Source organism: Bos taurus, chromosome 14 (genome assembly GCF_002263795.3).
Source record: "Bos taurus isolate L1 Dominette 01449 registration number 42190680 breed Hereford chromosome 14, ARS-UCD2.0, whole genome shotgun sequence".
Lineage (NCBI taxonomy): Eukaryota > Metazoa > Chordata > Mammalia > Artiodactyla > Bovidae > Bos > Bos taurus.
Genome location: NC_037341.1, coordinates 60557304 through 60582791, shown reverse-complemented (window position 1 = coordinate 60582791; position 25488 = coordinate 60557304). Strand labels below are relative to the sequence as shown.

The window sequence follows — 25488 nt, the reverse complement described above, 5'->3', positions numbered from 1 at the left end:
AGGAAGGCAAAGTTGTTGAAGTTTTTATTTTGAGAATTAAATGTGATTGTGGAAGGGAAGGCATGAGACAAAAATGAATGAAGCAAGGCCATATGGGAAGTAGGATTACAAGTAGAGGAATTTTATTCCTTTTTTGGAGAAGAATAGGACAAGTGAAGATACAAATGTATATGTCCTCTTTAGAGATGTTGAGAGAGATCAAGGTGAGTTTCCATTTTTTACTGAAGCGTAATGATAATCTGCCAAAATTAAGTGTTTTGACATGAAAGATTAAAATTTTTTTTAAATTATATTAGTGCTATGGAAATAAGAGAATCAGCTACAGAGGGGTAAAAATGAAAATGTACTGCTTTGATGGCTTATGGTAAGTCATGAGGCATGAAGTGCAGCAGAATCAATAGCATGTAATGAACAGTGACTGGAAAATGGAATAGCATCCAATACATTTAAAAAATAAAATTAATATTCGAATAAACTAATTTCAAATAATTAGTATTCAAAATAAAGTAATATTAAAATAAAGCAATATTCAAATGAAGTATTCAGTTTGTTCCCTACTAAATGAAATTTTATAAACTCTTTCAGTTACTTTTAATTAGTAATGACTGTAAAAGAAATCATTGCCTTATGAAATCCCCTAAGTGTGATAACTATTAGAAATTATCTCTTTTAATATTTTCTTCTCAAGCTTTCTGGTTATTTTATTATTTTTCTTTCCCTGCCTTTCCTCCCCCAAAATGAGGAAGCATCTATATTATAATACATTTTATAGATGATGCTGAAGATGTTTGTGGTAATCAATAAGGTTTTATTTTTAAATATTATTTGTTTAAATCTCAATTCGTTACATTCTGTTGTGTTTTGTTTTAGAATATTTAGACCATTTTAACCTTTAGCACTGCCGTATTACAATGGACATTGGGAAGAAGGAGCAAACTTTCCAGTAACGACTTTCATTTGCTTTGCTTGCTCTCTGCTTATCTTTTTTGAATCTCACTTTTAAAAATTAAACGATACCGTCTTCATTTCTTTCCTGAGTCTCATTTATATTCTTGTTTCTGCCATGCTTGCAGTCATTTTCTTACTCTACCTCGCTCCAGATACAGTCAGAGCGTTGAACATCATCACAGGGATGGCAGGTATTTTTTTCTTACAATTGAGTCTGTTTGTAGAATTGCATGTGCCTGTCTATTGATATTAACTCACTTCTATTTTATATATATATATGTTTGTAGTTATTGATGAAATATTATCCTTGTAAAAAGTAGAAAATAAAGCATATATAAACAATTTAATTGTATTGGGCTGGGGTCATCTCTGTGATGATTCTAAAAATGTAATTCACCAGAAATTGCTTTTGAATCATTACATGGAAAAGTAGAATAACAATATTTTTAAAGATTAATACAGTTGACAGCTCATCTTCCTCTGGAGAGTTCATAATCAGATATCCAGACAGCACTAGTTGATAACAACCCACTTCTACCTCTCTCCAAATCAGCCTTTGAAAAATGCTTAGATTGAACAGAGGTTTATGAGGCTGAACTCAGGTTTACAGTTACTTTATCAAGGGTTTCTGTGATCTACTCATTGGTTATAGTAGATGAATCTGGATCCCTGGAGAATACTGAGTTTGTGAGAACATCCTTGTTCTTTTCTACTCTCCCACCATTCTCCTTGTATTGAAGAAAAATATAAATTGCCTGGCATTTAACAGAAAGGAGGATTACCTCTCTAGTTGTTCCCAGAAGGAAATCTAGGAGGGAAAGAAGGTCTCTAAAGCTTGCAATTTCTCAAGGCTAAACATAGCTGTAGGGATTTGAGCCAGTTCAGTGACAACATTTTGAGGCCCTGTAGGCAGAGAAAAGAACAGCAATGATAATGTGGTTGTGGGTTCAGCTATACAGATAGGGAATTAATGTGCTGTACTCACTCTCACTATAGTTTCAGAGTGATTTGGGTTCTTTGTGGCCACTTTTATCCTATTAGTTTAGTTAATTGAGAGTTGATAATGAAAGAGCTTAGAAAAAATAATTGAAACTAGTGGGTAAATACCTAAGATTGAATTCATTTAGACAAATATGGAAGGAAACATAAGAGATAGTATCAACAGTAAATTCCTAATAATTCAAGTTTTGTGATGTCTTTCTGTACGTGTATCTGAAATTTAGTGCCTTCAAGGCTACTATACGGTAGTGGTTATTGCTATGTTTTCTTTACATTTCTTAGTCTCTTTTTCTATTATTTTGCTTCAATACTAAATAGCTTTTGTTTTTTTATTGTTAGTGTTTGTCATCTTTCTTATTGCTGTATATTACTTTCAAACTCTTTTTTGGCTGCAATGGTTATACATTTATCTTACAAAAGTGTGAAAAATAGTTATATACCTATCCTTATAATTGGGTAAGACCTTTTTGAAGGTGGGTGGCATGAATGAGATATTATTGACTATGGAATTCTTATGCCGGTATCCTTCCACTTAAACATAAATTAAAATCATGCATCACATTAGTTTTTTTATGCCCTATGTTTTCCTTAGTTATCAATAAGTAGATTGCTTCATATTATTTATTCTTTCAGTGAACCGACATAGATAGAGCCAGTCCTTGAACAGCTCTAGGTTGATTATCAATTTCATATTCTTACTCATTTTCTCAACCTCAGCCTAGCTGGGCTATTTTGAAAGAGAGATTTCTGAATTGTCTTTTGTACCACAATTTAGTTTGTGGTCAGGGCCCACAATATCACTGATGTTTATATTAAAGGAAAACACAGGAAAATCAGTTTTAGAAAACAAATTGTCAAATAACTTACTCTAAGATTTGTTGTCACTTAAATGATTCAAATTTGTGAGTCTAGTGTATACTTACTCTGGAAAAATTGGATAGACATTGTAAGAATGCAGTTCTTTAGTTGCTTTCAATAATATTATCTTTTATTATTATTAGTTTGATTCATACAAAAGCATGTCTGCATGTTTCAAAGCATAGTAGTAAAATAAACATTTAGGAATCTACTACCCATACCAAGAACCAGAATATATAGTTAATATTCCTTCATCTACCTCTAGGCTTCTTGCCTATTGCATTCCTATTGTATTCCACAGAAATAGTAAAGGCTGTATTGAATTTTCAGCTTAACATTTCCTTCATTTGTTTTTTGTTTTTTTTTTAAGTGACTTTGATCATTGATTTCTCTCTCCTAACTTTCTGAGTTACTTAGTTCTTCTGATTCCCATTTTAGTCCACTATGAGATTCTGGGGATTATTGAAGATACAAAAACTCTTCTAGTCAGCTATCCCTTCTCCTTTATTTATTACCATAATGTTTAATGCATCTTGTTTAACCCCTGTACTTTTGTACATATTGCAGCTGAACACAGCCATGCATTTCCCTTACATGTTGATATCATCTGTTGACTTCTTGATTATACTATTTTATTTACTGAAGATTTTAGCATGTGGCTTTAGTCTCCCTCTTTATCATAATTCCTGCCATGTACCTGAATGATGTTGTGTGTGTGTGCACTCAGTCATGTCCAACACTTCTCAACCCCATGGACTGTAATCCGCCAGGCTTCTCTGTCCTTGGGATTCTTCAGGCAAGAATCCTGGAGTAGTTTTCCATTTCCTTCTCCTGGCAATGTTAGCATTCACCTGAATGATCTATTTAACACCCACTCACTTCCTGGAGTATCTCAAATTGGAGTTAGTGAGCTTTACTCTCAGTTCTGCTTTAGTTACTCACTCCCATGGCCATGCTCTGAATATTATCATCACTTGAAACTGTTCTACCTGTGAAATTTTTTTTAAATTAATTTTTTATATAACTTTTAAAGATTACTTTCCATTTATAGTTATTGCAAATGCTTCAGTCTTGGACAATAACTACACATGGTTCTTTCTTATTCTTTCACTGAGTTACTGTTAACTCGCTGATTCTTTTATCCACTCTGTTTTTATCCACCCTTTACCTTTCCCAATTTGCCTCCACTTTACTTACATATTTGGAGGTTGAATCCTTTCTTGGAAACATCCTCAGTTCAGTTGCCTTGCTTCATTGTTCTTCTTTTACATTTTTGACGAAGTCCAAGTCTGGAGTAATCTCTTTCTTGACAGATGGTTTTGATCTAAATTATCCAAGTTCTCTCTAATTACCTACTGAAGAAAAAAATGACTGAACATCCAAAGGAAAAGTGACCTCTTTATTGAGGATTGTGAAAAGAATAAAAAGAAATTGGCACCAACTTTCTAAGCATTCAGTTTCCCAGTCTATATTTCAAGGTGGCATTTACTGTCATGGTCTGGGAATTCCCCTTCTGTGAATAAATATGTGTTAATAGTTCCAAGTGGACCACTGTTTGGCTATATAAAATCTGGAATTTTCTGAATGGAATAAATGTATAATAGTTAACTCAACATGGCATCCTCAATATGTGAAGAATCAGAACCACTGGCCTCTCTACTTCACATTTGTAAAATAAGATATTATGTATGCTGTCTCTTCGGAGAAGGCAATGGCACCCCACTCCAGTACTCTTGCCTGGAAAATCCCATGGACGGAGGAGCCTGGTAGGCTGCAGCCCATGGGGTCTCAAAGAGTCAGACACGACTGAGCGATTTCACTTTCACTTTTCACTTTCATTCATGCATTGGAGAAGGAAATGGCAACCCACTCCAGTGTTCTTGCCTGGAGAATCCCAGGGACGGGGGAGCCTGGTGGGCTTTCGTCTATGGGGTCTCACAGAGTCGGACACGACTGAAGCGACTTAGCAGCAGCAGCAGCAGCATGCTGTCTCTTTGGAACAGATGAATAGAAGCTTAATGTTTGCTAAACTTCTTTTATATCACTTCAGGGAACAAATATTTAACTAATATTAGGGATCACGACTTTTTTCCTCTGGACAAGTTACACTGACCAGGGCAAAATTATCTTTGATCATTGCATATTTTAAAACACATTCAAAATTTAAACAAACATATTTGGAATGGATATCATGTTACCTTTTACTGATATCCCTCTAAGATATATCCTTTATTTCAATAAATATATCTTTTATGTTTTAAAATCTATCCTCATATCTTACTTTCCCCCCAAGTATTTATCTTTACTTAAAGCTATACATGGGGTTTCCCAGGTGGTGCAAGTGGTAAAGAACCCACCTACGAATGCAGGAGATGTAAGAGATGCAAGTTCAACCCCTGGACTGGGAAGATTCCCTGGAGGAGGGCATGGCAATGCACTCCAGTATTCTTGCCTAGAGACTCCCATGGGCAGAAGAACCTGGTGGGCTACGGTCCATGGAATCACAAAGAGTCAGAATCAGACACGACTGAAGTGATGTAGCATGCACACATGCAAAGCTACATAGCATATTAAGGAACTACTAACATTGATGGTGGACATGGCATTTTGCATAAAGATGTGATGGAGGAGATAATAGGTGGGCTATATCTTAAAGGAAGAATTAGAAATATTTAGGTAGAGTAAGGTAGGATCTTGGTGAAATTTTAAAGAAATGTATGAGCAAAGTTGGGCTTCCCAACCTGCCTGCCAGTGCAGGAGACAAAAGAGACATAGATTCGATCCCTGGGTTGGGAAGATCCCCTGGAAGAGGGCATGGAAACCCACTCCAGTATTCTTGCCTGGAGAATCCCATGGACAGAGGAGCCTGGCGGGCTACAGTCCATAGAGTTGCAAAGGGTCGGACACGACTGAAGCAATTTAGCATGCATGTATGCATAAGCAAAATTACTGGAGTAATAAACACTGTGTTTTAGTGCTGTTGGAGCATTCACTACAAGGCAGGGAATAGCAAGGGATGAATCTGTAATGATAAAGATAGTCCCGATTATGAATAATCTTGTATCCTCTGTTAAGGAACTTAAATCTAAGACTGTGATAGAAGCGCTTTGAAGAGTTTTAGTTTCAGGATGGCTGTAGTACATTTATTCACTCTAGAGACTATGGGGATGGTTGATGAGAGAAAAGTGTATGAAAAAGAAAAACACATACTGAGGTATTTGCCTTGGTCTAGGAAATGGCAACCCACTCCAGTGTTCTTGCCTGGAGAATCCCAGGGACGGGGAAGCCTGGTGGGCTGCCATCTATGGGGTCGCACAGAGTTGGACACGACTGAAGCGACTTAGCAGCAGCAGCAGCAGCAGCAGCAGCAGCAGGACAACAAAAGCTCTTTGAGGGTCTGAACTAAGTAAGGTAGTGGCTGGAGAGATAAATGATGAGAGCCAATCAATTAAATTCAATATTACCTGGTAAATAATCAGATTTGGATGTTGAGGGGAAGCCAAGAGTCAAGAAACATTCCAGTTTTATTGGCTGAGTAACTGGGTGCATGTGGTACCTTAACAGAGATGGGGGAATTGTTCGGAGAGGAATCAGTTTAGTTGAGAGACAAGTTCGGTTTTAGAATTATTGAGAAGGGTGGGGGAAGCTTCTAGCAAGAAGTAAATTAAATAATTTTAAAGCTTAAAGAAGTTTAGGCTATGTATAATCATTTAGGAGTAAATTTACTACTCGTGGAAAGTAGCTACAAAAATGAAAGTGAAATCAGCCAGAGATACTACCCATCAAATGAAGGCCCAGGAGTTTTCCTCTGCCATGGAAAATTGACAGAGAAAGAGAAGCTTCTGAAGGACATAGTGATGGAAGAATAGAAAAGTAAGAAGAACAGAGCTTAAAAAAATAATTTGAAGAAGGAAGAGATAATATCAACAGTAAAAATAAATGAAAGTAAAGGTATATGAAAAATACCATTAGATTTGTCAAGGAAGAAGTCATTGATGATTCCAACTCAGGTGATTTTGGAAAGATGATGAGAGGAGAAAAGCAGATTGCAGGGCCTGAGGCATGATTGGGGGATAATAAATACATCATGTGATTGGAAGATAATAAATACATCAAAGGAGTGTGGAGAAATATTGGGTAGGGGCATATGATGTCAGACTAGGTTTCTTTCTTTCAGAGTAAGAAATACATCTTATGTTATAGGCTTGGAGGAAAAAATCCTTTGGGGAAAAAAGAATAGGTTGAAAAAAGGGAAAAAGAAAGGATGACTAGAAGAAAAGTCTTAGAGCAGTGTGTGGGGCTAACCACACAGATGGAGTTTCTAAATATAAAAAGTTCTTATTTACCATTGAGACAGGAGGGAAATAGATGACAGAGTTGGAACTAAGTAAATTTTTAAAGGATGTTAATCGAAGGTAATTATATTTGATAACCTCAATTTTGTTGCTGCTATAATTGAGATTATATGGTTATTTTTGAGACAAATTCCCGAAGGTTGAATATGATGTTTAATTGAAAATGAGAAAGTTTTAATATTCATTGTATAAAAACTGATGGGAACTGATTAAATATAAGTAGAAAAATTGCTAATGATACCACCACAGCAGATGTTAGAAACTATGAATTTGCAAAGTGCTAATGCTCAAACTACCCCACAATTGCACTCATCTCACACGCTAGTAAAGTAATGCTCAAAATTCTCCAAGCCAGGCTTCAGCAATACGTGAACCGTGAACTTCCAGATGTTCAAGCTGGTTTTAAAAAAGGCAGAGGAACCAGAGATCAAATTGCCAACATCTGTGGATCATCGAAAAAGCAAGAGAGTTCCAGGAGAACATCTACTTCTGCTTTATTGACTATGCCAAAGCCTAGGATCACAATAAACTGTGGAAAATTCTGAAAGAGATGGGAATACCAGACCACCTGACCTGTCTCTTGAGAAACCTGTATGCAGGTCAGCAAGCAACAGTTAGAACTGGACATGGAACAACAGACTGGTTCCAAATAGGAAAAGGAGTATGTCAAGGCTGTATATTGTCACCCTGCTTATTTAACTTATACACAGAGTACATCATGAGAAACGCTGGTCTGGAAGAAGCACAAGCTGGAATCAAGATTGCCGGGAGAAATATCAATCACCTCAGATATGCAGATGACACCACCCTTATGGCAGAAAGTGAAGAGGAACTGAAAAGCCTCTTGATGAAAGTGAAAGAGGAGAGTGAAAAAGTTGGCTTAAAGCTCAACATTCAGAAAACAAAGATCATGGCATCTGGTCCCATCACTTCATGAAAAATAGATGTGGAAACAGTGTCAGACTTTATCTTTTGGGGCTCCAAAATCACTGCAGATGGTGACTGCAGCCATGAAATTAAAAGACACTTACTCCTTGGAAGAAAAGTTGTGACCAACCTAGATAGCATATTGAAAAGCAGAGACATTACTTTGCCAACAAAGGTCCATCTAGTCAAGGCTATGGTTTTTCCAGTGGTCATGTATGGATGTGAGAGTTGGACTGTGAAGAAAGCTGAGCACCGAGGAATTGATGCTTTTGAACTGTGGTGTTGGAGAAGACTCTTGAGAGTCCCTTGGACGGCAAGGAGATCCAACCAGTCCATTCTAAAGGAGATCAACCCTGGGTGTTCTTTGGAAGGAATGATGCTAAAGCTGAAACTCCAGTACTTTGGCCACCTCATGCGAAGAGTTGACTCATTGGAAAAGACTCTGATGCTGGGAGGGATTGGGGGCAGGAGGAGAAAGGGACGACGGAGGATGAGATGGCTGGATGGCATCACTGACTCGATGGATGTGAGTCTGAGTAAACTCCAGGAGCTGGTGATAGACAGGGAGGCCTGGCGTGCTGCGATTCATGGGGTTGCAAAGAGTCGGACACGACTGAACTGAACTGAACTGAACCTGTATGAATGCATGCTTTGCTTAAGAAATATCCAGTTGCCTAAATATAGAAAAATCATTATGGCATTGAACCAATTTTAGGGTTTTGATGACTGTTTGGAAGATTTGGGATAGAAGGGAATCTGTTGTTATAGAAATGGTTCAGATGATCAATCATAGAGTCTAAGATGGGTAAGGAAGGAAGAAAAGTAAAGAGGTACTATATTCTGACAGAAATTGGTAGGTTCATGGAATGAAGTGTCAAATGGAGATCAAGAAAAGTGGAAGTGAGATTATAAAACACCTGAAATAATTAATGATTGTCATCAGTTTGATATTAGAGTTTAGTATTTTAGGGTTTGACTAGTTTCACTGGATTCTAAGATTCACCGTATTTCCCCAGAAAGGAGTGCTGATGCAGGGGAAAAGTGAGGCTTATTGACATTTCAAAGAATTATGGTTCAAGATTATTGAACGATTTCCTGCATGTACATTGAAATCTCCTGGAATCACCATAGAATTTATCTAAAGAAAATGGCTGATAAAAATTCCCCAAATAATCAATGACTAAGGGATATTGACAGGAAGTTGATAGTTATTAGCGACCTGAGTTAATAATGGATCTTACAGCCAAGTGGCATCCTTGATAGAAATAAGGACATGTATATTACAGTGGAAGAACATGGCCAGAGTGTCTCCAGGGAGCCAGTCTCTCCTGAATCCATGGACTATGAAATGTGAAAGAATAAGTAGCTTCTGCAGGTGAGAGTTACCCTGGAAGGAGAATCTGCAGGGTTGAGCTAAGTGCTATTTGAGATAGGGATATGCAGAAACTATTCTGCAGAAAAGCTGATGACATAAGGAAGTTAGTTAACAATAGATGAAGATTCTTGAAAATACAGCTAAGAGAATAAAGAAAATTAAAATGGTACGGAAGATAATAGAGGAAATGAAGAATTTAGAAGAAGCTGTCAAGGGACAACTGGGCTTTCTCTGTACTTGATACTAAGAATTATACAAATAAGATGCTTAAATAGAAGTGATGTACCTAAGACATCTAAATGTATCCTAAGTTGTTTTGGTGCCAGAATGGAGTAAGGTTCTGGGAAGGGTCTGACTTGGGGCTAGAGTAGTACTGTGAAATGCCATCACGTTTGGAGAGAGGCAGCGAGTGGTCTTATCTTAAGGTATTTGGGGTCATGATGAGGACCCAAGTCAGAGAAAGCATTCTCACAAAACTCAAAAAAGGGCTTCCCTGGTGACTCAGAAAGTAAAGAATCTGCCTGCAGTGCAAGAGACCCACGTTGAATCCCTAGATTGGGAAGATCCCCTGGAGAAGAGAATGGCTACCCACTCCAGTTTTTTTGGCTGGAGAATTACATGAACAGAGGAGCTTGGTGGGCTATAGTCCATGGGGTCACAGAGAGTCAAACATGACTGAACGAGTAACACTTTCACACTTTTTTCTCACAAAACTAGTGGAGTCACAGGAGGATGAGATTCTTGTGTGAAATACAGAGTGTTTTCCCGTAGATGCCCTGAGAAGTAGTACTGAGAACCCTTAATGAATTTGATCAAATCCAACTAATTCACACTTCCTGATCTACCTCCTCATCTTTTTGCCATAATTTCTTTGCATTGTTACCAACTTTCTCCTTTCCTCTTAGAAGCCTGTCTAAGAGGAAAGTGATCTTCTATTACATTACAAGTAATCTATTTGTGTTTCTGACTATAACTATTCTTAATTTCTCTGAAATTTACTTCTGTTAATTATGTCTTATTTCTCTTACATTTCAGTCTTTCTTATTTTACTCATTTTGTTTTTCCTCAAATTGTTGTTAAAGAGACATGTTGATATCTCCTTAATAGTATATCTTCTTTCTAATCTGCCACACCTTCAAGCTCCCTAGAGAATGGTTGATTTCTCTCTCTTACTTAGGTCATGTTTCTTGACTATGTATTTTCACATATGCTTTCCCCGCTTCTTCATCAGCTGCTGCTGCTAAGTAGCTTCAGTTGTGTCCGACTCTGTGGGACCCCATAGACAGCAGCCCACCAGGCTCCCCTGTCCCTGGGATTCTCCAGGCAAGAACACTGGAGTGGGTTGCCATTTCCTTCTCCAATGCATGACAGTGAAAAGTGAAAAGGAAGTCTCTCAGTCATGTCCGACTCTTCGTGACCCCATGGACTGCAGCCCACCAGGCTCCTCCGTCCATGGGATTTTCCAGGCAAGAGTACTGGAGTGGGGTGCCTTCACCTTCTCCGCTTCATCAGCTACCAAGCTTTAACCCTCTACAGTTTGACATCTATTTCCAGCAATTTGTTTTAAATGATTTTTTCCATGGTTATCATTTGCTGTATCTTTTTACACTTTTATCCTTGTTATGTCCTTGTGTCTGCCATTATTAATCTTTTTAGCCTCTCTAATACAGTAACTCTCCTGATTCTCGTTCTACCCCTTGACTGCTCTTCTGTTTCCTTCACTTTATTCCTACTTCTCACGTTCTCAACTTCTTGACCGTATGTTATCCTACATTCTGTCATCTTTATGACTTTGTCCAGAACTTCTAATACCTAGTATAATGCCTGGCACATGACATGCATACAATAAATACCTTTAAAAGAATTAGTGAATCAATGAACAGTGAAGTATTAATATAGTACAGTGACTTCTCAAACTATCAGATTTCTTTATCTGACATATCTATAGAAGAGTATCATTGCAACACTTCACAAATTTAGGTCCAAACCTGAAGTTAGGCTCCTTCTTCTCAAGAATTCTTCTATTTCTGTTAATATATCATCATTTCATTTTAGAAGCTGGGAATATCAGCTTCTTTCTTTATTCATTTCTTTCACTTAATTCATATGGCAATTTGCCAAGCATTACATGTAGGGAAAACTCTATCCTTGCTTCCAAAGAAGTTAATAGGCTTTAGAACCAAGAAAGAGCAATTCAAATTCCATCTCAAAAAATAACAAATTGTGTGACTTTTATCAAGTTTCTGTGAGCTTTAGTTTGCTTATTTCAAAAATGTGAGAGATTGACCCACTGTCAAGCAGCAGCAGCAGCAGCAAGAAACAAAGCAATCAACAGAGTCAAACTCAGAGATGCACAGATGTTGGGAATATAAGGCAGGGAATTTAAAATAATAATTTCTGAGATTCCTTCTAGCCCTAAAATTATGTTTGTATAATTCCATATATTGTACATTGTGGTTTATTTTTCTCATCCATGCCTTCTTCTGTTTCCAACCTTTTTCTACAAGTCAGCCTCTTCCTACTCTAATTTATTCCATATGTTACCCCTGAAGACATCTTCTTAATTCATTACTTAAATATTACCTTTGTTCAGAACTTTTTGGTCAGTCATTGAAAATTAAACCATATCTTAACCTTTTAACTAGACATTTAAGATCTGTATAAACTAACTTCAAACTTTCCAACATTTTGCCATATTCTAATTTCTATAATTTCTGACATTTCCATTTGATTAGTGTTTCCTGTCCAACCAGATTTATTGACCATAAGAAAATTCTATATACAAAGTAATCTAGACCTGTTGCTTCAAAGCAAAATCTTTTTTGTATTAATATTTTGATAGGTCATCCCATAAAATGTTGAAAGGTGCTTACTGTAAAGCTAATAGAAAAATGTTCAATGCATATTAAATGAAAGGCCTAACTACTGAACTTTAAAAACTCTTTAAGATAATTAACAAAGGCAGTCTGTAGTCCTATGATAGGCTGCTGGAGAACTGATTGATACAAAATATCAGGAGGTCATTTTGTGCAACAGCATTGTGATGCTGATGTTTTCTGGATAATGATACTCCCATTGTCTGATTCTAGACACACCACAGGAATACCAGTGGGGTCAGAGGTGAGCTTAGCTGCTTGCTGGGCTAGGCTGCTTATCTGACTAGGTCTCACAGCAAGCCAGGTTAAATCTTTGTGAATCTGTGAGCAGGACTCCATCAATGGATGGATCCTTCACTGTGCCCTTCAAGTGCTACTCCAAAGTCACCTCCAACTGCCCACGGTCTGCCAGGCCCAGGACCCCACAGCACATCATATCCTTCTTCACCACAGGTCTACCATTTGATTTCTTACAGTCTTCATCTATCTGCTGATATTTCTCTAGCTTTTCATGCAAGAGATATTCTCCATCTTTTCTAAGATAGTCTTTAACACACCAGTCATACAATATTTTAAATTCCCTGCCTGATAGTCCCAACATCTGTGGATATCTGAGTTTGACTCTGTTGATGGCTTTGTTTCTTGACAGTGGGCCTTGTTTTTCTTGCTTGTTGGTGTCTCCAGTAATTTTTTTTTTGACTGTTAGACATCATATCATGACTGACAAAGAGGATTATGCTTGAAAATGTGCACACCTCTTGTTCTGTGTGTGTGTCTGTGTATTTGGGAGGGGATGAATCAGTCTTCTAATCACTATTCTATGTGATTTGAACTAACATTATGAAGTAGCAGTGAAGGGCAGCAAGCACCAGTGTATATGAGGAACTTCCACTATCCATGTAAAACTAGCAAAACAAAAGGAATGCTAGTGAATTGTTCAAAGCTGACCTATGAATGTGTTGAACACGACACTCAGATATTCTCGAGTAAGGACTATGCCTTATCACATTTACTCCTATCAAACAATATCAATTCATAATTTGGTTCTTCAGAGATACAACTTTAGTTCAGTTCAGTTGCTCAGTTGTGTCCGACTCTTTGTGACCCCTGTGGACTGCAGCACACCTCGTGTCTGACTCCTTGTGACCCCCATGGACTGCAGCACACCAGGCCTCCCGTCCATCACCAACTCCTGGAGCCTATTCAAGCTCCTGTCCATTGAGTCGGTGATGCCATCCAACCGTCTGATCCTCTGCCGTCCCCTTCTCCTCCCGCCTTCAATCTTTCCCAACATCAGGATCTTTTCAAATGAGTCAGTTCTTCATATCAGGTGGTCAAAGTATTGGAGTTTCAGCTTTAGCGTCAGTCCTTCCAATGAATTCAGGACTGATTTCCTTTAGGACGGACTGATTGGATATCCTTGCAGTCCAAGGGAGTCTTCTCCAACACCACAGTTCAAAAGCATCAATTCTTCAGCGCTCAGCTTTCTTTATAGTCCAACTTTCAAGACCCACTTTCCCCCTCAATCAGTCTCTGCCATCAGGAAGCTTCTATAAGCCTCTTATCCTTCTCCATCAGAGGGCAAACAGACTGAAAACCACAATCACAGAAAATTAACCAATCTTATCACGTGGACCACAGCCTTGTCTAACTCAGTGAAGCTATGAGCCATGCCATGTAGGGCCACCCAAGACGGACAGGTCATGGAGAGTTCTGACAAAACATGGCCACTGGAGAAAGGAATGGTAAACCACTTCAGTATTCTTGCTTTGAAAACCCCATGAACAATATGAAAACTGAAAAATATAGGACACTGAAAGATGAACTCCCCAGGTCAGTAGGTGCCCAGTATGCTACTGGAAATCAGTGGAGAAATAACTCCAGAAAGAAAGAAGAGATGGAGCCAAAGCAAAAACAGCACCCAGTTGTGGATGTGACCGGTGATGGAAGTAAAGTCCAATGCTATAAAAAACAATATTGCTTAGGAACATGGAATGATAGGTCCATGAATCAAAGCGAATTGGAAGTAATCAAATGGGAGATGGCAAGAGTGAACATCAACATTTTAGGAATCAGTGAACTAAAATGGACTGGAATGGGTGAATTTAACTCAGATGACCATTATGCATCTTTAAAAAGTTTGTTATTTTATGGACTCTTTGAGGACCTAGGAAAGGAAACCATAGGGCTAATACCTTGACAAAATAGCTTGAATTTCTTACAGTTGACAAAACACTTTTAATACTTCACCATCCACTGAAAATAAAATTATTTAGTACAATAAGAATATTGTAGATGGAACGTGATAATCTCTCAAGACTTTAAAAATACATATTTTAAAGATGTATTAATTCACTGTGTGTTTAATTGTTCCTGAGTAAATAACCTTGCTTGTTTGTGGTTTTGTTTCTGTTGTTTTTTAAAGTAAAAATTAAGTGACAGTGAGAATTATAACTATGAATACTTATTTAAATACTCAAAACATCCTCAAACATTTATATTTTATATGTTTTTGCGTGTGCATGTTTACTAATATATCTTTATTGTTCAGTATTGTATTTGTCCCTAGTTTTCTTAAGAAAATTGCGATAATCTTTTCTTCTTGCTATTTACAATAATGACTGTTTTATGATAATACTTCTGTAGATAAAGGACCATTTTATTTTTATGATAAAAATAAGTTTATGAGTAATAGTAACATGTTTTTCTACATTAAAGTGTCTTGTTTTTTTCCCCATCAATATGTGTATTATTACCATTTTTACATGTTAGATTGTTATTAAGTTGGCTGACTCTAGATATTACTGTTATTTTTTATAACCTCATCTACTTTTAACTAACATACATATTTAATGTTTAATTGAACAGAAATGTTCTGATATAAAAAATCTATCATGTCCAAGGAAAATTTAATCTATCTTCCACCAAAATAATAAAATATTTCTATTTATACACATGATACAAATATTCAGAAATATTCATTTATTACCATGGTATTTTGGGTCTTCCAATTCTCTTAACTCTGGGAGCAATGCTAAAATATATAAACTGGGTTTTAAAAGGTTAAACTTATACATCGCACAATATGATGTACCAGAAAATTATAGAGTTTAATTATATAATTGCTTTAAATTACTTGATATATTATACAGCATGTAACATATTAATTACCCTATATCTCATTTTTAAATTCTACAATGTGCTTGTTTCTTCCTTCAATTATGTAGTTAATGCTTAGAAAATCTCTACACATTGAAGGTGTTTAATGAAAAGTATAATGCTGCTGCTGTTAATCAGCTTGCTATATTATGTAATACAGATTTATGAAAGTCATGTCTTGCTCCAAATCTGAGATTATACTTTTTGTCCTTCGGAGATATCTCCAAATTTTTTTTTTTTAATATTAGGATTTCGACCTTACAAGGAAATTATTTCCTTATAAAGAAGAAAAATAATTCCTAAATAGCTTTACTTTGTGTAAGCCTATGAGAAAGAAACCCTATTACATTTACTTACCACATCTTTACAATATAAATATAAAATAAATCTGTCTGATTTAACATAGATTCTAAGGCCTGAGTTATGTCCTAGGACAATTTTCATTGATATCTGAACAATACTTTGAAGCATTGTGCAGTTTGTTTTTCATTGTTTTAGTAATCTTGGTATTTTTTTTTATCATACTTAAGAGATAGTCTACATCGAGTTTATGTTGATCTGGAATTGCATTATTGCAATGGTTGAATATAAATGAAAGAAAATGCTCACTGGCCTATGCTTCTCTGTGACACTGCATAACTCCATGTACTTGGAGACTGGGAGAAATAAGTGACAAGGATGGTGAAATAAGTAGACAGCTGTGCCAAATACTTGAAAATTTAAAAAAATTTTTAAGAGCAACTATATGAGTGGGAAAATGATTGAAAATGGACAACTTTGCTAGATAATTATAAAATTATTTTCCCCTTAGAAATCAAAATCTGCACATACTATTAAATGATTTTAAAGCTGACTTGATACAATACAAGGTCTTGTTACAATACTGTCAGTCAACATGAATTAGCTTCAGCTGTGGAGGATCCTGTGCAAATGCTTGCAGTTTAGAATAGTAGTCACTAAATAAGCAGAACTATATCCATATCTATCCAGGTAAATGGCACATAGAAACTCTAAGAAACTCTAAACTATTTTAAGCATATATACCAGAAAATGTAAACTAAAAATAGAGTTATGACAGATATTAAATCACTTTTATAAGATAATCAAATTATTAACCTAACAAAAATTTAAATTTACAGGTGAGAGTTTCCTGGTGTTTTATATGGCTTGCTTTCGGGCAATCTTATAAAATCTGTGTCTACCCTTTTTCAAATAATATTTTGAAATGCAGAAAGTAAAATAAATAGGTAGGGTTACAAAGGAAACTATTTATATTGAAATACAGACCCCAAATTCAGAAACCCAGGTAGGCACTAAAATACTTTATGCCTTGCAAATGGTCATTCAACATGATGGTAAATCATCTACCTACAATGCAGGAGACCTGGGTTTGATCCCTGAGTCAGGAAGATCCTCTGGAGAAGGAAATGGCAACCCACTCTGGTACTGTTGCCTGGAGAATCCTGTGGACAGAGGAGCCTGGTGGGCTGCATTCCGTGGAGTCGCAAAGAGTCGGACATGACTGAGTGACTTCACTTTCACTTTCACCATAAAATGAAAACTCACTATTGCACTCACCTCACATGCTAGTAAAGTAATGCTCAAAATTCTCCAAGCCAGGCTTCAGCAATATGTGACCCGTGAACTTCCTGATGTTCAAGCTGGTTTTAGAAAAGGCAGAGGAATCAGAGATCAAATTGCCAACATCCGCTGGATTATAGAAAAAGCAAGAGAGTTCCAGAAAAACATCTATTTCTGCTTTATTGACTATGCCAAAGCCTTTGACTGTGTAGATCACAATAAACTGTGGAAAATTCTGAAAGAAATGGGAATACCAGACCACCTGATCTGCCTCTTGAGAAATTTGTATGCAGGTCAGGAAGCAACAGTTAGAACTGGACATGGAACAACAGACTGGTTCCAAATAGGAAAAGGAGTTTGTCAAGGCTGTATATTGTCACCCTGTTTATTTAACTTATACACAGAGTACATCATGAGAAACGCTGGACTGGAAGAAACACAAACTGGAATCAAGATTACTGGGAGAAGTATCAATCACCTCAGATATGCAGATGACACCACCCTTATGGCAGAAAGTGAAGAGGAACTCAAAAGCCTCTTGATGAAAGTGAAAGTGGCTTAAAGCTCAACATTCAGAAAACGAAGATCATGGCATCTGGTCCCACCACTTCATGGGAAATAGATGGGGAAACAGTGGAAACAGTGTCAGACTTTATTTTTCTGGGCTCCAAAATCACTGCAGATGGTGACTGCAGCCATGAAATTAAAAGACACTTACTCCTTGAAGGGAAAGTTATGACCAACCTAGATAGCATATTCAAAAGCAGAGACATTACCTTGCCAACAAAGGTTCATCTAGTCAAGGCTATGGTTTTTCTAGTGGTCATGTATGGATGTGAGAGTTGGACTGTGAAGAAGGCTGAGCGCCGAAGAATTGATGCTTTTGAACTGTGGTGTTGGAGAAGACTCTTGAGAGACCCTTGGACTGCAAGGAGATCCAACCAGTCCATTCTGAAGGAGATCAGCCCTGGGATTTCTTTGGAAGAAATGATGCTAAAGCTGAAGCTCCAGTACTTTGGCCACCTCATGCGAAGAGTTGACTCATTGGAGAAGACTCTGATGCTGGGAGGGGTTGGGGGTAGGAAGAGAAGGGGACGACAGAGGATGAGATGGCTGGATGGCATCGCTGACTCGATGGACGTGAGTCTGAGTGAACTTTGGGAGTTGGTGATGGACAGGGAGGCCTAGCGTGCTGCGATTCATGGGGCCGCAAAGAGTCGGACACGACTGAGCGACTGATCTGATCTGATCTGTCGAGTTTTATATCTCAATCCCTTAGAAAACCTACCATGAAAGTGGGTATTATATATGAGACTTAACCATTGCTGCTTTCAGTTTTCTCAGCAATAATCTTAGTTCTCACCTAGTAAGACGTATTTTTAGCCATTTGTGGAAATAGAAGTCTATCTTGACCTTCTACTGTGTTATCAAAGTTTAAAATATGATGATTTTCCCCTTTCTTAATTGTGGTGGAGCATGTCAATACATTTCTAACTTCTACCATGGTTCTTTTCATGTTTCACTTATTAAACATTTTTATTTTTTATGGAAATCATAATTCATACTTTTGATGAATATGGTGAGAAAAATATAAGCAAAATTTAAAACACTGATTATAGCTTCATACAACTTTTTACTAAAGAGTTTTTTTTAAGGCATATTTCCTAAAGAGTGACTTCTTTATTAATATTTTAAAGATAATAGTATTCTTTTAAGGACATGGAATGTAGCAACACATTTGAAATAATTCTCTAGATTTCACTCACAATTATATATTTCAATCATTAAAATATAGTGTCAAAGATGTGAAATTGTATATTCTAATATTTCAGTTTCCACTTGGAAAAATTGCCTAATGAAATCAGAATAAATTAGATTTTGCATAATACATGTTATTTAATGAAATAAATTATTGTTATTTTCAGATAATAAGAAATATGAAAATAATGTAAAGATTGGTATTTTCAAAACTAGGTTTAAGGAATCTAAGATACATATTAATATATATTTAGGCTTCCAAGGTGGCACTAGTGGTAAAGAACCCACCTGCCAGTGCAGAAGGCATAGAACCATGAGTTCGATCCCTGGATCAGGAAGGTCCCCTAGCGGAGAGCATGGCAACCCACTCCAGTACTCTTGCCTGGAGAATCCCATGGACAGAGAAGCCTGGCAGGCTACAGTCTAAGGGTCACAAAGAGTCGGACATGACTGAAGCGGATTAGCACGCATGCAGTATATAAATATATTGTGTTGAAGATATACAAAGATATGTATACTAACAACATTTGATAGACATTGAGCATTTTTATTTCTAAAGAGAAGTGTTCTCTCTAAAATAGTCTTTCAGGAAGAAAAAATAGAATTATGATTTCTTACCCTGTCAAATTGCCTTTTCATTTCTCTCTTTGATAAGTAATTGAATATTGTGTATGTATTTACACAGCTTTTTTGACATATTTGGATATACATATAAAAATACTAAACTTATCTTAAGAAATCAATCATATTATAGTACATGAACATAAAACTAGTTTAAAAATCTTTTGCCTTCATGTTACCATATGAATATAAAGTGTAAGATAATCACAAAATATGTTATAGAGTAAATCTATTATTCAGTTCCTAAAGTCATAAGTCTAAATATCTAAGTGAAAGTTGCTCAGTCATGTCCGACTCTTTGCGACCCTATGGACTATATAGTCCATGGAATTCTCCAGGCCAGAATACTGGAGTGGGTAACCTTTCCCTTCTCCAGGAGATCTTCCCAACCCAGGGATTGAACCTAGGTCTCCTGCATTGCAGGTGGATTCTTTACCAGCTGAACCACAAGGGAAGCCCAAGAATACTGGAGTGGGTAGCCTATCCCTTCTCCAGCAGATCTTCCCAACCCAGGAATCAAACTGGGGTCTCCTGCATTGCAGGCAGATTCTTTACCAATTGAGCTGTCAGGGAAGCCTAATCTAATATCTGCTGGTCCAAAATTGTATGCCATGTAATGAATTACATTTGGAAAATTGTGTCCTTTATATTATTTTTCTTTAAGCACTTGCAGTTTTCATTATCAAAAATAAGATCGAGAGAATTTGTAGGTAAAGTGGAAGTCGTTAGTACATTAGTCTTGAGGGATACTAAAGCTTTCTTTGGTGTTTATAATATATAAGCATTTCCAATACTGTTGTTACAACTATATGGGGAGGTAATAGTTTTTTTGAGGTATACTTTGGAGTTCTAGAATCAAAACTACTGTTTTGGGGGCTATTCTGCAGATCGTGGGTTGATCTTAGGAAACATTTACAAATTGCATGTTGGATGTAAAAGCATTATGCTAGACTCCAGGGATACAAAAATTAGTGCTGATAGCTTGCTTAAGTATACTTCTTTAAAGAAGGCTTAAATTTTGATGTTGGATTTATTTCTCATCAAAGAAATCACATTGTTTCAGACTGTTATTATTTCAGTCAATTAATGCTCATTCTGAATTGCATTGGTTGGCATTGTTAAAGTGTGATGAGATAAACGATGTAGAATGGTTGGTGTACCCGTTTCCTGAAGAATGATTTTTCTTGTGGACTATGTTTGAATATGGCTACAGACTGCAAAGTTGCACTGTTTTCTCATAACATTTGGATTCAGTCATTTGAACGTTCAGATGTATCAGTATACTACAATTGTGCTGAAAGCCTTTTTAAATTTTACTTGGTATACTGTTTATTAGTATAAACAGCCTTAGCAGCTTGAGAATTAGTGCCTTTATGGTTTTCTTTACTCTTTTACAAATGTTGGGAAGTCATTGAATTCTTTCTGAATAGAATACTTCACATATTTCACATGTTCCATTTAGGGAATTCATTTTGGAAAACAGATAATTTTGTTTTGATTATAACAGAGCAAATCCTATTATCTTCACTGGGAATTGCTATTAAAGGCAGATGTTGGTTCCTTAGGAATTCTTACGGAGTTTAGTGAGAATTAACGCAGCATATGTTGGGGAAGTGAACTTTTTTTTCCATACTCAATAATCTTAAACAATTACCTTTTTCAAAATCAGTTTGATGCATCATAACAAAATAGCAGAAAGGCACTAAAGATCAACTGAGCTGCTTTTTGACTAACGTTTCAGGGATTGTGAAGCAGCAGATAGACAGCCATATCACAGATCCAGATCAACAGAACAGCGGCCTCTCCTAGAGCGGACCACCACCCGCTCCAGATCCACTGAACGTCCTGATACAAACCTCATGAGGTCGATGCCTTCATTAATGACTGGAAGATCTGCCCCTCCTTCACCTGCCTTATCGAGGTGAAAGATAAATCAATCAGACTAACTTCCCCTTTGCCCCACCAGCACATTTTATTTTCCCAGCAGCTAAATGGTCTCTTCTGTCATCCTTGGCTGATCACTAATAACAATCGACACTAACCTTTTCAGTGTAAGCACACTATTTATATTCCGTGGATATAATAGTGTGTGGCTACCATTGTAATTTGTTTATTAACTGTCCTGACCACATTTGTTTTGTGATTTCTCATTTATCAGGAGTCCTGGGTATTCCCTACATAACACACCTCATGGCTATCATGTTCTTCTCCTACAGAATGAGAAATTGTTTGTGTCCATTAGACATCACTTTTGGATAATCATCCTAATGACAGTAGTTAAAACTAGATTTTTAGTTTCTTTCTATCACTATTAATATGTATTGACCAATATCTTCTTTAGCTGAATTTTGAATTATTCAGGGTTTTACTTGTAGTTTCATGAGATAATTTCTAATAAAGGGATATCTAATATAAGCCTGAGTAAAAATCTCTTAGGATCAAGGGAGGGAGGTTAGTGTTAAAGAGTTTGAAATCTGGTAGAAAGAAATATGAAGCATTATCTTTTATTTTTTGAGCTGTAGGCTTCTCTCCTTGCTTTCATATGGATAGAATTTCAGTTTACATTAATAATTCCATGGATTTTACTGTAAGACTTTGTGTGCATGTATCTGTGTATGTATGCATATTACATAACAGTATAAACATCTTCTGCTATTTAGATAATCATTCAAATATCCATATTTTGTCCTACTTTTCCTAACCTTTTAATCAGCAGCTAAACCTCCTTTAAAATTGCACCATACAGCTATCATATGAACCAAATATATTAAATATATTTAACTAATTCTATTGAAAATGAGTATTAATGATGTATCTTGTAGGTCTCATCCTCGTACTGGGTCTGTCCAAACAAGCCCATCAAGTACTCCAGTGGCAGGACGAAGGGGCCGACAACTCCCACAGCTTCCACCAAAGGGAACATTGGAGAGAAGTAAGTTTTATTTCTAATTGTGTCATATAGGATATACACATGGAAGCTAAGGTGAATCAAGATTTTTTTTTTACTACCTTTGTATTAGCTTTCTTCTTTTGTTAATTGAATACCTTAGCTGCATTTTTAGTAGTTATATTTGCAAATACATGTATAAATATTCTATATTTTGCATTTAAAATCTATAATATTTGGAGGCAACCTATCATCATTGCTCTTGCACATTTTTCAAATTTTAATAAATGCGTTTTAAGAAGTAAATTTAATGATCTTAAATAAGCAGTTGGATGATATTTCTTTGCTACAACTAAGTTTATGTAATTGTTGATAGTTACATAAAGTTTATTAGTAACTAGCCAAATCAATTTTCACACACTGCAAAGGACTGGTTAGCTGATGCACAACAGTGGTGATCCTTCTCAAAACTGGAGTGCCAGAAAAAGGTAATCATGAATATACAAAGAAAGATGCATGTTGTACTGATATTTTTAATACTTTCAAATTTTTGCATAAGAAAACCCTATTTGCTTATACACAGATAAACATACTCCCCCAAAGGTCTATAAAGTCTTGGATAAAGGACCTCTAAAAGCATGGCCGATAGAATATAATGATTTTTAATGTCATTTTTTTAAATGGTCCCTTTATTTGGTAATGGGATGTGCATTGCCAAAACCAACAAACCAACAAGCATATTTAAGTCACCATTTAACTTCTCTTTAATAGATGATACATTCTGTGCCTTTGGAAATTTCTGTTGTTTTTAACCCCTGTGCTTTGGTTCCCTTTTTTTGTTTTGTTTTTATTTTGTTTTTCCTAGACAATGGAGTCAAGGAGATAGAACCTTATGAAGGTCTGTACATAAAGGAGGGTTTGTTTTGTGCTGATAGCCTTTTTGGGGGGCTATGTGAGCAAAAATAAACCCAACTGCAATTGATGTTCCTTCACTGTATAGACTTTTATTACAGTAAAATTATTTTGTTTTATGATTCTGATAAAGTGTTCAATTTTTGTTTTACTTCAAAAATAAACAAAGGAGTTAAATTTCTTTGATTCAGTCAAGTAAGAATACAAAGAATTTAGCTCCTTTTCAATCACAAGGTAAATTTTGCTTTTTTTTTAAATTTGCTTTGACATAAAATTTTATATTTTGTGGAAGACTTTAACCAAAGATGTCAATTGCAGTCTGTGTTTATGTCATTGAGGATATACACCTAGTCTAGTTATAATTATCATCATATATTTTATTTTGTGTTTATGATGATTTTTTAATTATTCAATTTGGCTTTCTAGAAAAGGAAGTTTTTTTAATTAGATAGTGATTGTGCTTCATATTTCCTGCATCATTTTTTTATGTTATAGCAAGACTGTTTATAGTATAATAAAGTTAAATATGTACCGTTTTGTTATCAATGCTACATTATGACTCAAGAGGAAAAATATTGAGTCTTGCTATATGGAATGTCATACATTTACCAAGACAATAAAAATTCCTCTGCTGATTATAGAATTCTGCCGATGATGTTGTAACTTTGAAGAACTGTCTGCTATTTTATTTACTGGTGAATCTCCAGCACGTAGAATAATGCCTGGCACATTATAGGCGCTCAATAAATATTTGTTGAATGAATGCATGTAATATTTATTTACAAATTGAAAAGCTACTTCAAATAGTATAGAAAGTACCATTAAAATAAACTTGTCATTCGATATATGTTTGTAGTAAAACTCACATTTCTATAACCTATTGGTAACACTTTTTTAAGTGTATTGCATTTGGGCAGCAGTACTTTTATTGCCTTACAGAACTCAAAACAGGCTGTATTCTTGTTAGTTGCAGTTGAATGATTTATCAACTCCTATTTTGTGGTCCTTTTTATTTGCTATGTACTATGAACTATAATTTTAAACAACTCAGCACAATTGTGATGGTTATACAGCCTGATGAAAATATTTTAGCAGCATTACTGCAGTCTCTATTATTTACATAAAAATGGGAGTATATAGTTTTAAAAGTACTTTCCATAAGGGAAGTTCTGTAATACATATGGAATATTCGTCTCCTCTCCCCACAAATTTTAAAGATAGAGTTTTGGCATCATCTGTTATCATATGAAGTCAGAAACACAGTTTATGTCATAATTTTTTCTAAATTCAATTTTGATATCTTCAGTAGCAATATTCTCTTGAAATATGAGTGCTCCATGCTTTGTAATAATAAATATACCAGAAAACTAACATTAGAGCTGATACTTGACATTTTTAATGAGCTTGTCAACAAGCATTCTGTTTACTGTCTTATTTTTGCCGTATAGAATGTGTTAAAACTACAGTTTTCCTTTAATGTCCATAATTGTGACTTTTCCATTTTTATAAATGAAAGAGAGCAAAAAAACTTCTTTTATTCTTTCCAGTATAAATTAAAATGCTTTGGAGAGGGTTTGGTTTTTTTTTTTGCTTAAGAGTGTGGATGATTGTAGCAGTGTTTTCATAAATATTAATATGAAGATTCCAGCAAATACATGATTGTATCATTTAGTTTAGCTTTAATGGCTATATATATTCTACTTTTCTAACTGAAGGTAAAGGTATAATGCAAAGTTGACTATTGATTAATGGTCTAAATTAGATTATGTTTGGATTATCTCTTTAAAAGTTGTCAGACATTATAATTCAGTGACTGTTTTAGAATCAAAGTAATGGCATGTTTATCTTCTGATTCTGTTCAATAGCTGAAAAATGAGAATGTCCTAGTTTAATTCCTTTTGACTTGGAATATATTTATCTATTAATTAAATTAATTAAAAGCCTTATATGTGTTGGTCTTGACAGTGGTACAATATTAGTTAAAATCTGAGAGAGAAAATGGAAACAATATAAAGAAAGTACAATGTACTAAATCCTGTAAGACATTATTATTTTTAATTTCCCCCAACTTTGATGTACTGCAATTTATAAAAATAAGAACGAGTTTATAATGTTATTTTTTTGTTTCTCTAGAAGAAAAGTTATATTATTTTTCTAAGAATATATTGTTTACAGATGAAGTATTTTGTCTTTCTTACAGTTATTATGTATTACAGATGTTTATGGGCCACA

The 25488-nt window shown here is 35.7% G+C and overlaps 1 protein-coding gene and 1 pseudogene across 39 annotated transcripts in view; one reads left to right on the top strand and one right to left on the bottom strand.

Moving 5' to 3' along the window:
* Positions 1-25488, top strand: part of RIMS2 (regulating synaptic membrane exocytosis 2) — a 608892-nt gene that overhangs the window by 385241 nt on the left and 198163 nt on the right. For 15 of the 39 annotated variants that reach the window (XM_059874473.1, XM_059874468.1, XM_059874484.1 and 12 more), the window contains 3 exons: positions 1074-1139; positions 21199-21378; positions 22280-22389. In XM_059874473.1, the coding sequence (XP_059730456.1) occupies positions 1074-1139; positions 21199-21378; positions 22280-22389 (356 nt within the window). Of the gene's footprint in view, positions 1-1073; positions 1140-21198; positions 21379-22279; positions 22390-23209; positions 23243-25488 lie in introns of all 39 variants that reach the window. The other 24 variants (XM_059874470.1, XM_059874476.1, XM_059874482.1 and 21 more) reach the window with 5 other exon arrangements.
* Positions 12475-12939, bottom strand: LOC132342239 (ragulator complex protein LAMTOR5-like; annotated as a pseudogene).